Source organism: Phasianus colchicus, chromosome 25 (genome assembly GCF_987193195.1).
Source record: "Phasianus colchicus chromosome 25, bPhaCol1.hap1.1, whole genome shotgun sequence".
Taxonomy (NCBI): Eukaryota; Metazoa; Chordata; class Aves; order Galliformes; family Phasianidae; genus Phasianus; species Phasianus colchicus.
The window spans coordinates 163,491-175,632 of record NC_143460.1 but is presented as its reverse complement, the minus strand read 5'-3'; the positions used below and the strand labels follow the sequence as shown (position 1 = coordinate 175,632).

General features: G+C 54.5%; 1 protein-coding gene across 8 annotated transcripts; it reads left to right on the top strand.

Moving 5' to 3' along the window:
- The first annotated feature begins 1,114 nt into the window (after positions 1–1,114).
- LOC149915003 (uncharacterized) lies at positions 1,115–11,244 on the top strand. 8 transcript variants are annotated; one of them, XM_090124536.1, is made up of 16 exons: positions 1,115–1,209; positions 2,076–2,204; positions 3,956–4,179; positions 4,321–4,825; positions 4,909–5,373; positions 5,887–5,948; positions 6,503–6,656; positions 6,908–7,164; positions 7,499–7,569; positions 7,921–8,000; positions 8,123–8,234; positions 8,600–8,723; positions 9,297–9,434; positions 9,754–9,896; positions 10,101–10,226; positions 10,336–11,244. In XM_090124536.1, exons 5-16 carry the CDS (start codon positions 5,295–5,297, stop codon positions 10,454–10,456), a joined length of 1,467 nt encoding a protein of 488 aa, XP_089980662.1. In that variant the 5' UTR covers positions 1,115–1,209; positions 2,076–2,204; positions 3,956–4,179; positions 4,321–4,825; positions 4,909–5,294; the 3' UTR covers positions 10,457–11,244. The 8 variants fall into 8 exon arrangements, with proteins under 8 accessions (XP_089980662.1, XP_089980666.1, XP_089980665.1 ...); XM_090124537.1 differs by having other exon boundaries at positions 1,123–1,209; positions 2,079–2,204; XM_090124540.1 differs by having other exon boundaries at positions 1,119–2,204; positions 4,930–5,373.
- The last annotated feature ends 898 nt before the right edge of the window (positions 11,245–12,142 follow it).

Sequence of the window (12,142 nt, the reverse complement as noted above, 5' to 3'; positions counted from 1 at the left end):
TTCTATTGCTAACAACTTCCTATCCTGCTTTCTCAATTCGGTCCTTGCACGAAATATTCCCAAGCAACAGACACTGTGAAGTGGGAGAAATCCAGAACTTCTACAGCATTTTGTCTGAATGCCCTCACAAAGAGAAAGGAGCGGGCTTCAAGACAGGTATCAGGATTTGGCCAATAATAAAACATACCTTTAGTTTTAAATGTGTTCCTTAACCCATTGTGTTACTTTGGCTCTCTCTGAAGGGTTGAAAACTAAGTGCTTTTTTCTCTGCTTGTAATCCATTTCCTGTGGGTTGTTACCACCTATCTGTCTGGCAGGAACTACCCAGTTACCCCGTTGATCAAACCTTACCTTTGGATGTCATCCAAAATTACTTAACAGAAAAGAATCCAACTGGCATATCTACTATGAGGAGAATGAGCAACATTTCCTTGAAGAATTTACTCAAAGTAGGCGTGCGTATTATGTGCCAAGAAAAGAAGGAAATTTGATGCTAGCATCAGTTGATGAACATTAGCATATATTCTTTATATGGTACATGCTGGAAAAAAAAAATATTAAGAAAATCATTGTTTTAAGGTCTTCCTGCCTCAATTTAGGGAAAGAAAATGGCAAGTTCTTCAATGGAAAGGCTTTTTTGTTGTTTTGTTTGTTTGTTTGTTTGTTTTCCATGAAGAATGGAAGTACTTCAAGAGATGGGGGTTTTGTTGTCAATGTCTAAACAAAACATTTGCATTGAATTCAAAATCTGTATGTTTCAGCGTGTCCAACACAGCCAAAATATTTTGCTTAGAGAAGGCAGGCATGTGTTACTATTTTCAATGCGTTTCATGTTTAAAAAAAAAAAAAAAGTCAATAATGAAGCATTCACTCTGTTGATCCAGTTCTCACTGAGTCATTAAGGGCAGGGAACAGAAGAGACAGAAGGATATGAGACATCTTTGAACGCAGCGTATACAGCAGACTACTGAGAAATTCAAACCCAAACGTCTAGACTAAGTGGAAAAACTTGAAGGAAAAGAAAATAAAAACAACACACAAAACACAACTTGGAACAAAATCAAAAAAATAGGATGAAATGAAACAAACCCCCAGGCTGTGCTGGAGATGTTTTGATGCAGTTTGGCAGACTAGCTATATGCTCACTTCCTGCTCCCAGGCCAGCTGTGAAGATTGCTCTCTGAATTATGGACTCACAGAATCGTTAAGGTAGGAAAAGGCCATGAATATCATCTGGTTCAACCGTAGACCTCTGGAAGGTTTCCTCCCAGACCACCACCCCCTTCCTTCAGGGGACAGGTGCCATGGTTTATTTTAGTGGGCAGCACTACTTAAGCACTCCTCAACTTAAGTTCCCTTGCCTTCAGTTCTCTTGCCCCTCTGCAAACACAGCAGCATGCCCCTAAAAATAAACAAACAAACAAAGAAATAAATAAATAATCCTGTGGTTTTGACACCTGTCCTCAAATTCCATGTCTGCTTTGACAGAATTACATGTTTTTAGAGGAGTACTTGGCCTGTGATTTTCAGTTAGTTCTGTCAAGCAGTGCACAGACCTTGGTCTCTGTAAAATGGGGCTCTCAGATAGGGTGAGCAAAGCTCACATGAGGGGAAATCACTAAGGGCAGGCTTGTCAGCAGGTTTGAATCTATCCCCTGAACAAAAAGAAGTGAAAAAACAAATTTGGCATCTTGGAGCCCAAACTGGCAGGCCTGATCTGAAATGACATTGCAGTTTTCATTAGCTAGTAGGAGCTGATTTCTTTCCTCCTTATCCAACACGACCTTGAAACATACCTTAAGCTTAAGTAGGTTGTTGTAGTCTTCAGGGGCCTATACTAGCTTTCCACTAATGGAAACTAAGTTTTGAACTCCAGGGGATGAAATGAGGTGAACAAAATTGTCTATCTATCTAGTCACAGCTGTAAGATTTAAGGCATATGAAATAAAAAATGGGGCAAAAGGGACACCAAGAACCAGTTTGAACTTTAAGGTAGTAGAATATGTATAGGGCTGGAGCTGAAGAAGTAGCTTAAATAAGAGTCTTGTTTCTTGTTTTTGGCTTTTGTGGTTCAGCAGGGTGCAAGGATGACAAATATTTAATAGCAGACCACTTCTGCCACAAAGCATGGCCATGGCTACAGAGGCTGGATGATGTCAAAGGATACAGAACAGCAGTCGTGTGATTATCCAGTGCATCACGTGGTAAGTAGGGGAGCTAATATGACTCTGACACCAATTCTTAGTCTACAGGCTTTTGTAGGATGGTATTCCTTAGCAGTATCTTTCACCTGGGGGTAAAGGGAGGGAGACCAAACATCCTCGGACAACCACATGCAATTTCTCACCATCATCAAAAAAGTAACCTGCTGTCAGTCATCTGGCTTGCTCCCTTCTGAGGTTACAACCCTTCAACAAAAGCAATTCAACAACAGACCACTCATAAACTCACGGTCAACAAAAATAGTTCTTTTTTTCTATTGCTGGAAGAGCTGCAGCAGTTTCAGTCTCCCGATGAGCTATACCACTGCAGCACTTCTTTGGGCTTGAGTTAGTGGTGCACCACTTTAACTTAGTAGGCTTAATAAAATACAGAAGGTACTTCACCTTTTTACTGAGAGGGAGGGCAGGAGAGGCAAAAATTGCTACTTCTTGCAAACTACCCTCAGTTTGCAGTATCCCAATGCTCTGTATGAAAGCCTAAAACCACAAAGAAAATGACTATATCTTTAAATATTAGCAATGCAATTTCCTTTCTTCTATTCTTGTGAATTCCAACTGCTTTCCTGATGTTTGCACTTACCAAGTAGACAACCCAGTGATTACTTTCTGTGATCAAACCTGGCAGCTGTGAACTCAAAAGGGCAGGCTGGAACGAAAGCAACACAGAAATGCTGGAGAAGAGAACAGCGTGGCTTCACGTGGTGATGGAGCTTTGTTTCCTATCTCCTCTGAAATTCTGCTCTTTCACATACCCTGCTGTTGTACAGCAAGAGGAAAAAAACAATCAGTGAAAGGGTTGAGTTTGTAGGAGACATGAGCTCCACTTGAAGAGCCATGAGACGTTGGCTGGTATGCTGGTTCAAGGGTATGCTGGTAACTCGTAAACTGAGAAGCCTCCAAGTAAACACTCAGTGTGTCAATAAAAGGCTTGGTGGAGGGCAGAGAAATGTGCTGCTCCTTAAGGCGTGGTGCCCCCATGAACGGATGCACACGGTGTCCATCTCTGCTCTGCATTTAACGCAGGGCCCATGTCCCAGCCCACGTCCCAGCCACGGATCGCGTCCCGACCCATGCCTCGAAGGACTACATCGCAGTGCTCGCCCTATACGCGGGACCAGCTGCTGAGCCCAGATGCCACAGCGGGGGCAAGGGGCTGCTCAGTAGGGCTGCCCTTTATGCTCTCACCCCCTCGGGCCCCTCCTGCGAGTCTAGGGGGCGCCGAGCTCGAAGGTCGCTCGATGAGGGCCGGGGGTCGCCGGTCCGGTCCGGTCCGGTCCGGTCCGGGGCAACGGAGAAGGGCCGTCCGCACACCCCCGGGAGCTCCCCGACAGCCCGAGCGGCCGCAAACAGGGTTAAGGCCGAGGCGATTTGCGCGTAATCCCCGGCACGGCCCGGGGAGAGGGGCGCGGTGCCGGGTAGGGGCGGTGAAGGGGGAGGGCAGCTCGGCTAGACCCCCGGGAGCCGGGGGAGGGAGCGGAGCCGGTGGGGAGGGAGGACGGGGCCCGGAGGGGGCCGGGGGGAGAAAAGGGAGGAGCGGCAGGGGGTGGAGGGAAGGAAGAGCGGCGTGGGGAAGCGCTACGCGCCCGAGCGGCGGAGGGAGGGAGGGAGAGGAGGAGGCGGCGGTGGAACGCGCTCGGCTCCGTGGGCCGAAGGTGCCCACCCCTCCCCTCTGTGCCTCCCCCGTTTTGACCCCCAGGGTCCACCTGTCTGCCCCCCCCCCCCCCCGATCCCAGCACCGGATGCCAGCACCGGGACAACCGCCTGTCCCGAAGTCCACACTGTCACTGTAACCATGGAATCTGGGGCCGTACCAACCCGTCTACCTCGAGAGCCCCATCAGCGTCCTACAGCTCCTGGAGCCTGGTGTCGCTGTCACCCTGGCTGTCCATGACTGTCCCAAGCTGTCCCCCCTGCCATGGTGGCACAACTGCAGCGCGGTGCCATCCTCATTGAAGAGGTGACGAGGAGGGGTACAGGGAGGGGGGCTGGGGGCAGTTGGGGGACACGTGGGGTGTGACATGGGGTTGGTGGTGTCACCATCGTTGGGTATCACCTTCACTGGATGCCATTGGGTGTCATCGAGTGTCACTGTCTTCAGGTAACACCGTGACACAGGGTGACCTCGATGTGGAACAGCCGTGATGCAGTGTCCCCATCCCTGGCTGTCACTGTTGTTACCGTCATCCGGTGTCGCCATCACTCGTGTGTCACCATCCCTTGGATGACATTATTCCCTGTGCTGTGATCACCACACAGAGGTAGGCACTGGTGGCCCCGCGTTGTCACCGTGCTGTCTCTGAGCCTCTTGCTGTCCTTTGTCACCCCTCCAGGCCTGCCTACAGCCGGACTCAGTGACACTGGAGCCCTTTGGTGCCCATCATTGTCTGCCACGAGGACGGGGACACACACGGTGGTGAACTCTGTGCCACCACCAGAGGAGACCACATGTGACATCAGCGTGGCACAGCCGTGATGCAGTGTCATCATCGTTGTGCGTCGCCAGCAGCTCACCAGCTTCAGCCTGTATGACACGTGGCAAGTTCTCGTGCCATTTGCCGAGTAAACCACGGTGACTGTCAATAATGATATTTCAACCTCGTGAGGTGTGTGTGTGCCTGTGAACGCACAGGTTTTTGTTTATTAAGCAGACGTGAAACAACTTCTCTTACTAAGCCATTAAAGTTAGGCTTGCGTTCTTTCATAACAGAATTCAGTAAGTTAACTGGAACTCCTCCTGGAAGAGGAGATCTCCTCTCCATGCCAGTGACCCAACAGAGCTCCAGGTGACCCGGGCTGATGTCACAGTGCGATGCGCTGCATCACAAGGAGATCTTCCACAGGGCAGCATCAGTGCCAGCACTTCCCTGCAAGGCCTGGGCGCTGCTGCAGCACTGCTCAGGGGCTCTGTCCTTCTGCGGTCAGGAGTCGGCTCAGGGGCAGCAAGGCTGCACTGGGTGACCTTTGTTGACACGTGGAGGAGCAGGGGCACTTTGCGGAGAATTGTTGGTTGGTTGAGGAGCCTTGTTGGTGGAGGGCATCCTTAGTTCTGAGCTGAGGGCTGTCGCCAGCGACATGGAAGGCTGCTGGACTGTGAGCCTCAGCTCGGAGCTGGTCTACACGTTCCCAACGCTGCTGGAACTCTCTACCAAAGGTAAGGCTTTCCGGACTCCCTTCCCAAGGCATCGCACGGGGCTGTTAGCTGTCCAAAGCCTCAGCTCCTGCTCTCTGTGCTTGGCTGGGCATGGCTGGGGGCTGCTGCAAGAGCCCTGCCCAAGGGTCCAGCTCTTCTGGGGACCACGTGGCAGCCAGGTCCCAATAGTAGAGCTGCTCAGAGCCCCCAGGTTCCTTTAGGCATGCTCAGTCCCCTGTGATAGGGCAGTCCAAGACCAGGTTTCCCTGGGAGAACACACCTACAGGTGTTTCCGTAGGTTCCAGCTCTGGGAGGAAAGGCATCCTGTGTCCCACAGGCTTCCTATGTCCCCATTTCCCCTCGGGGCCCTGAATAAGGCTGAAATCAGAGCAAAGCCCAGCTCCGCTAGCCATGGCGGTGCTTTTCTGGGGTGTGTGCGTGTGCCTGTATCGATCACTGTCTGTGTGAGGAGCTTGCCAAGCAGTTGTGAAGAGGCTGTCCTGGAGCATGACATGTCTTTTCTTTCCTTTGCAGAGATTGTGGCGGTCTGGGATGCCGTGTCTGATTACATCCTGGAACAGATGAAGCTGGACAAGGTGGGCTGGTATGCTGGTGGCCCTCGCCCTGGAGAGAGGTTCAGTCCCGCCAAGAGTGTGGGCCTCACAGAGCCGTCCCTCCCTGAGCACCACACTGAGCAGCACGCTGAGCCCAAGCCGGGTGCCCAGAGCAGCCTGTTGGCCAACTGGGAGGGAAACCCAAGGCCAGAGCTGCTCTGAGCAAACGTTCGGCACACGCAGGGGCTTTGCTCTGCCCTGTGATCAGAACGGGGAGAGCCAAGGGAGAAATGGGTGGGGGATTTTTTCTGGCCCTATGCCAAGGATGTCCTTGGGAATAAGTCCCAGGCTTAAGCCCTGTGCTGTAAATGCCCGGGCTCTTCTCTAGCCAAAGGATGTTGGGAAATACTATGCGAAGGTGACTGTCTTGCAGGGATCACAGATTTTTCCAAAGCTTTCCGGAGAGCCCCATCTCACCCTGCTGTCCATCAGGAGTGGGGAGGGCGGAGAGCAGTGACCCCATGCTCTTGATGTTTGTGGCTTTTGCCGCCCCTAAAGTACACACTCGTCAGCCTTTCTGTCTTTTCCCCGTGCAGGGAGTCCTGGTTCCGGGGCTCGGGGTCTTTGCTGGGGTCCGAGAGCAATTCCACAGCAAAGTAGAGGCAGTTTCGGTGCTAAGGCCTGTCTTCCAGCTGGACATCGGGGTGCTGTGGCTGCAGGACCTCCAGTCTCCCAACGACATCATCCCTGGTGAGAAGGCAGCAGCCACCTTCCCCTTCCTGTCCCACGTCTGGCTGGGTGTGTTATCCCTGCTCTCTGGAAATGGCCGGGAGCAGCAGAGAATTGTCTGCAAAGCTCGGGGTACAGCGTGAGTTCGTCCCGAAGGAACCACAGCTCAAGAGCTGTTTCTCCGAATGACCTTTTCTATGGGATTTGGTCACGATCATGTTGCATGGGAATGTGGCTTGCTGTGGCAGTGAGGCTGTGCCTTCTCCTTGCAGACGATGTCAAGATTGAGTCGCTCAACTACCGGCAGCTTTCGCGAGCCTCCGGCGTCCCGCTGAACGTGGTGCTGCGCTGCGTGCGAGAGAGCGTGCTCTTATACTGTCACCTCCTGAGGAACAGGGAGCCCGTCTCATTTGTCTTTAAGAACATCGGCGTTATGACGTGCCAAGACGACTTCCTCCTCATGAGGTTCTTCTGCAGCTGCATTGCAACGCTGGAAAGCAATGCCACCATCCTTTCTCTGTTCCGCACTGTAAGTTGAGGAGGTTTTGAGGGTGCGCCATCAGATCACTGCTGGCCAGCCTGGATGTGGCAGGCCAGTCCAATGCTTGTCCCCACGGCTTTCTCCACTGGCAAAGAGATTTCCTGGATCTCTGCCCCTGCAGAAAGCCTGGCAGTGCTCTTGCACAGCCTCTCTATTTGGCCATCCTGCTCCTTCAGAGCAGAACAAAGCTCTGATGTTCACGGAAGAGGCTTTGGTGGAGAGCAGCTTTCTCTTGGCATGGGAGCCAGGCTTGCTTCCTGTCAAGAAGAGCCATGAAAAAATGGCCTTGGCAAGCCTCCAGCAGGTCTGTGTCCCTTTGCAGAGATTTTGGACAGAAGATTCTGCTGACTTCGGGCCAGAGACCACCGCCCATGGGATCCGGGTGTTCCCGAGGTGAGCGCATTTCCTCTGCAGCACTTAGCTGGCCAGGAGACAGGCTTATTTCCCACCTCCTCCTCTGAGACGTGCCCTGCTGGGTCTCCGTGCTCGGCATCCAGTCGGGTAGAAATCCTGGAAAGTCTGGCTCCTGGGAATCATGGTTGTGTTACTGGTGCCCAAGCTGTCCCGATTCTCATCAGAGAGAATGGACTGCACGTGCAGAGGAATTTGGGCTACGTGTGCTGGTTTGGCATGGCCAGGAAGGAAAAGGATGCCACGCTTTGCATAGCACATAGATAAATACCGCCAACAGCTGCATGGGTAGGAGGTCATCCTTCTTCAAGGGTTGTCACTCTTTGTTTCCAGGTTTCAGCTCACTGTGGAAAAGAGCAGAGCAGAGGTTGCCGCGGAAAAGAAAGCTGCAGTAGAGCGGAAGATGAGTAGAGGTGAGGGAACGGGTCCCAGCTGTAGGGAGGTGGGCCCTGTCCCGTGCCGGGTGACCGGATCCAGGTTCACGTGCTGTGTCCGTGGGGCTGCTCTGAAGAACTTCTTTCTGTCTTGGTTTCAGGGGGCTCTGCCGGCAGGCTGCTGCAGAGGCGGAAGACACTTCCCCCCTCCATGCTGCTGCAGCGCAAGCCAAGCTCAAGGCAGAAAGACGTGGCGAAGGAGCCTTCTGCCAGGTGAGAGCCTTGGGCGAAAAGAAGAAGGAGATGCGTGTGCTCGTGTAGGAGTAGCCTCCCCTTTGGAGCTGCCAGCTCTCAGCACCCAGAGAGGCTCCTGACACACGTGTCCCAGTGTGAGCCGTTCTCTCCAGGGATGGCAAGCACGCAGCACAATTGCTCGAGGCAGACACACCAGCTTCATGTTCCACCCTGGCCCCCGATCCCTGGGGGAGCTGAATGCTGATCCCCAGTGATGGCAGAAGCTCTTCTCCCTTCAGGGGTCTCTCCGCACTGCACCGGAGCCCATCTTTACGGCTGTGGGAGCACGGGGGGAGACCGAGGTGCCCTGGGCTCCTGCAGACTCCTCTTGTGTCTGTTTGCAGCGCGCTCCCGCCATGTGCAGGCAGCTCCCGCGGGACAAAGAAAGCGGGACAGAAGGAAGCATCTACTCCTGCCCAGACCAGCACTGCACCCCCTGCCACAGAGGAGTCTAAGAGGGTGCTGCAGGTACCGGCCCTGCCTTGCTACGGGGACTGTGCTGCTTGAGACTGCACAAATGACAGAATGGTAGAATCATAGAGAAGTTTGGGTTGGAAGGGGCCACTCAGACCACCTAGTTCCAATCCCCTGCTGTAGGCAGGGACACCTGTCTCTAGACCAGGTTGCTCTAAGCCTGACCCAGCCTGGCCTTGAGTGCTTCCACAGGGAGGGAAGCAAAAGCCTCTGTGTGTGCAGTGACCTGGAGCACAGCCCTTGGGGTGCCATCATTTCACATTTCTACCCGCTCCTTCAGCTCCTCTTCAGTAGATGGAGGGTGCTGCACACCTTCCCTATCTTTTCTCGCCTCCTGGCCTGCCACCTGCCACAGCACTCTGATTTTGAGCAGGGGCCATGAGAGTGGAATACGACCTCTGAGCCACGTTTGCTACAAGTTGCGGATCCCGTCCTGCCTTTAGGGCCCCTGGTCTTTCAGGGACAAAACAGTGCTGACCGGCTGCCAGAGGCGAGGAGCAGGAGCGTGGAGCTGAAGGAAAGTCCCAGGGGCTGAGGCTGATCCTGTATGCTGCTGTGTCTCTGCAGGAGCTCCGGGAAGTGTCCGCATTGTGGAAAGAAGTAGACCGCACGTGGCCCATGCACCAGCAGCAAGTAGAGCAAGCACGGGCAGAAAGGGCGGCGTGGGAAGGCTGGAGCATAGGGGCGGACCAGCGTCCACCCCAGGTACTGTCAGGGATCGAGCCTGCTGGCAACAGCCACCATCCTCAGAGCCAGGCTGCGAGCTCAGCAGGACTGAAGGGGTGGGGAGTGGGACAGGCGCCGTGCAGCATGGCAGGGGCTGGCCTGCTCCTCCTGGGGAGGAGAGCTTGGCACCTCGCAGGGAGAGCCCTGCAGGGAGAAGGGAAGGGCGGCGGGCAGCCGTGGGCTGGCAGGGCCAAGTCTCCTGCTTGCCGGGGCAAGCTGCAGGGCCCTTGACAGAGGGCTTCTGAGAAACAGCCCCGTGCTCCCAGCCACTTTGCTGACAGCGTCTCCTCTTTGGCAGCTGATGGCCAGGCAGAGCATGCGTGCTCCGCATCCTCCAGCCCAGCCCAGGGGACAGCAAGTGGAGAGGAGGTGGAGGAAGGATGTGGATCCTCTGCCGGGAAGTAAAATGGGAACAGCGACCAAGCTGGCACTGCATGCTGAGTAAGTGTGTGCGGGCTCTGCTGGCTGCCTGAGGCACTCGGGCAGCTGTGACCCTGCAGCTCGGGGACAGGCACGGCCCGGCCAAAAACTCTGGCGGGGTGCAAGGGTGGGGACACGCGGCAGCATGGGGATGCTGGGCTGGGTGAGGGGAGAGGCAGGGGGGCTCAGCAGAGCCCAAGGGATGACTTTCTCCTCCTGCTGCAGCCTCCTTTCCCCACGAGTGGCTCAGGTGCTCCAAAGGTTGGAGCCGCACCTCCATCAGCAAGAGGCTTTTGCCAGCACAGCGGAAAGAAACCGGCAGAAGCTGGAGCTGAAGCGGCAGCTCCCCTGGTGAGCTCCATAGGCAGCAGATCCTGAGAGCCGGGCTGGAGCCCAGCCTGCACTACTTGCCTGCGCTCAGCCCGTAACGCTCCGTGCGCTGTTCTTTTCACCTCCGTAGTGCTCGATGCTCGCGTCGCTCCAGAGGGGAAGGTGCAGCCAACGGTGGTGACCGCGGTGGAGCTCTCGGCAAGGGGGCTGGGAAGCTGTCCAGATTTCCACCTGTGAATGGAAGATCTTAGAATCAAAGACTCATTGAATGGCCTAGGTTGAAAAGGGCATTGAAGGTCGTCTAGTTTCAACCCACCTGCTATGTGCGGGGTCGCCGACCACCAGACCGGGCTGCCCAGAGCCATATCCAGCCTGGCCTTGAACGCCTCCAGGGATGGGGCATCCCCCACCTCTCGGCAAGCTGTTCCAGCACGTCACCACCCTCCGCGGGAAGAACTGCTAACATCTAACCAAATTCTGCCCCCCCTTCCACAGTTTAAAACCATTCCCCCTTGTCCTGTCACTATCCAGCCTCGTCAACGGCCGTTCCCCCTCCACTTTATATCCTCCCTTCAAGAATTGGCCACAATGAGGTCTCCCCGGAGCCTTCTCCTCACCAAACTAAGCAAGCCCAGTTCCCTCCACCTTTCTCAATAGGAGAGGTGCTCCAGCCCTCTGATCATCTTAGTGGCCCTCCTCTGGATTCGATCCAAAGCTCTGCGTCTTTCTTGTACTGGGGCCCCAGCCCTGGACGCAGTACTCCCCAAAAAAATAAATTGGCCTTATTTCCAGTCTTTCTGCTGGTGTCGTGTCTGTTGCCATCAACTAATGTGATGGAGCCGTGCTTTGAGAGAGGAGTTTGGGTGGCAACAAGAGCTGCTCCCAAGGCCCGGTAGGCCCATGCTCTCCAAGAGCGGATTCCCAGGACGGCAGCCATCTCTGCTGGCCGTGCACACTTCCTGTGCAGAAGAATTGATGTGTCCCCTCGTATCCCCATAGCTCCCTCCCAGCAACAGAAATTCCGTGGGAGAACCGCAGGGGAGCTCTGTGGGGACGAGGAGCAGGCAGGGGCACAGGGAACATGAGGGCTTCTGAAAGGCCTCTCCTTTCCCCAGAGGGCTTGTGAGCACTCCTGCCTGCAGCTGGGAACTGTATTGCCAGGAGCTCTGCAAAGGTGGATTTGCTTGTAACTGTAGGCAGGGAGTTTCAAACCAACACTGCTGTCCACAAGGGGAACATTTACATTCTCTCTCTGACAGCACTGAGACAAAGATTTGAGCTGGCAGTCTGAAGGCCACATTAAGCTTGACTGGAACAGCTGTACAGTGAGAAACCATTTGCCTTTTCACGGGGAACACAGCTGGAAGGGAAATCCAGAACAGGGGAAAGGAAGGCAGATGGTTGCCAGGCAGAGCTCTGAGCGCAAGGAGATCTTGGAGTGGATGCTCCTGGAAGAGATGCTCAGACACATGCGAGATGAGGACGCGATCCAAGACAGCCAGCACAGCTTCACCAAGGGCAGATCGTGCCTGAGCCATCTGGTGGCCTTCTACATTGGGAGTGCCGGCACTGGTGGTCCAAGGAGGGGCAACTGATGTCATGCACCTGGGCTTGTGTGATGCCTTTGACATGGTCCCGCCCCATATCCTTATCTCTAATTGGAGAGAGATGGATTTGAGGAGCAGCCTCTCGAGTGGATAGAGAATTGGCTGGATGGTGGAAGCCAGAGGGTTGTTGTCAGTGGCTCCACATCCCGGCGGAGGCCGGTCACCAGCGCTGTCCCCCAGGGGTCCATCTGGGGGCACACTAACACTACTCGATAGCCTAATGGGGTGTGACTGATCAGCCCCGCCCCGCTGCCGGTACTGCTGGCTCTGCCCTCGCCCCGTTGCCGGCTCGTTAACGGGAGCCCCCGCACTTACCGCTCACCGACAGCG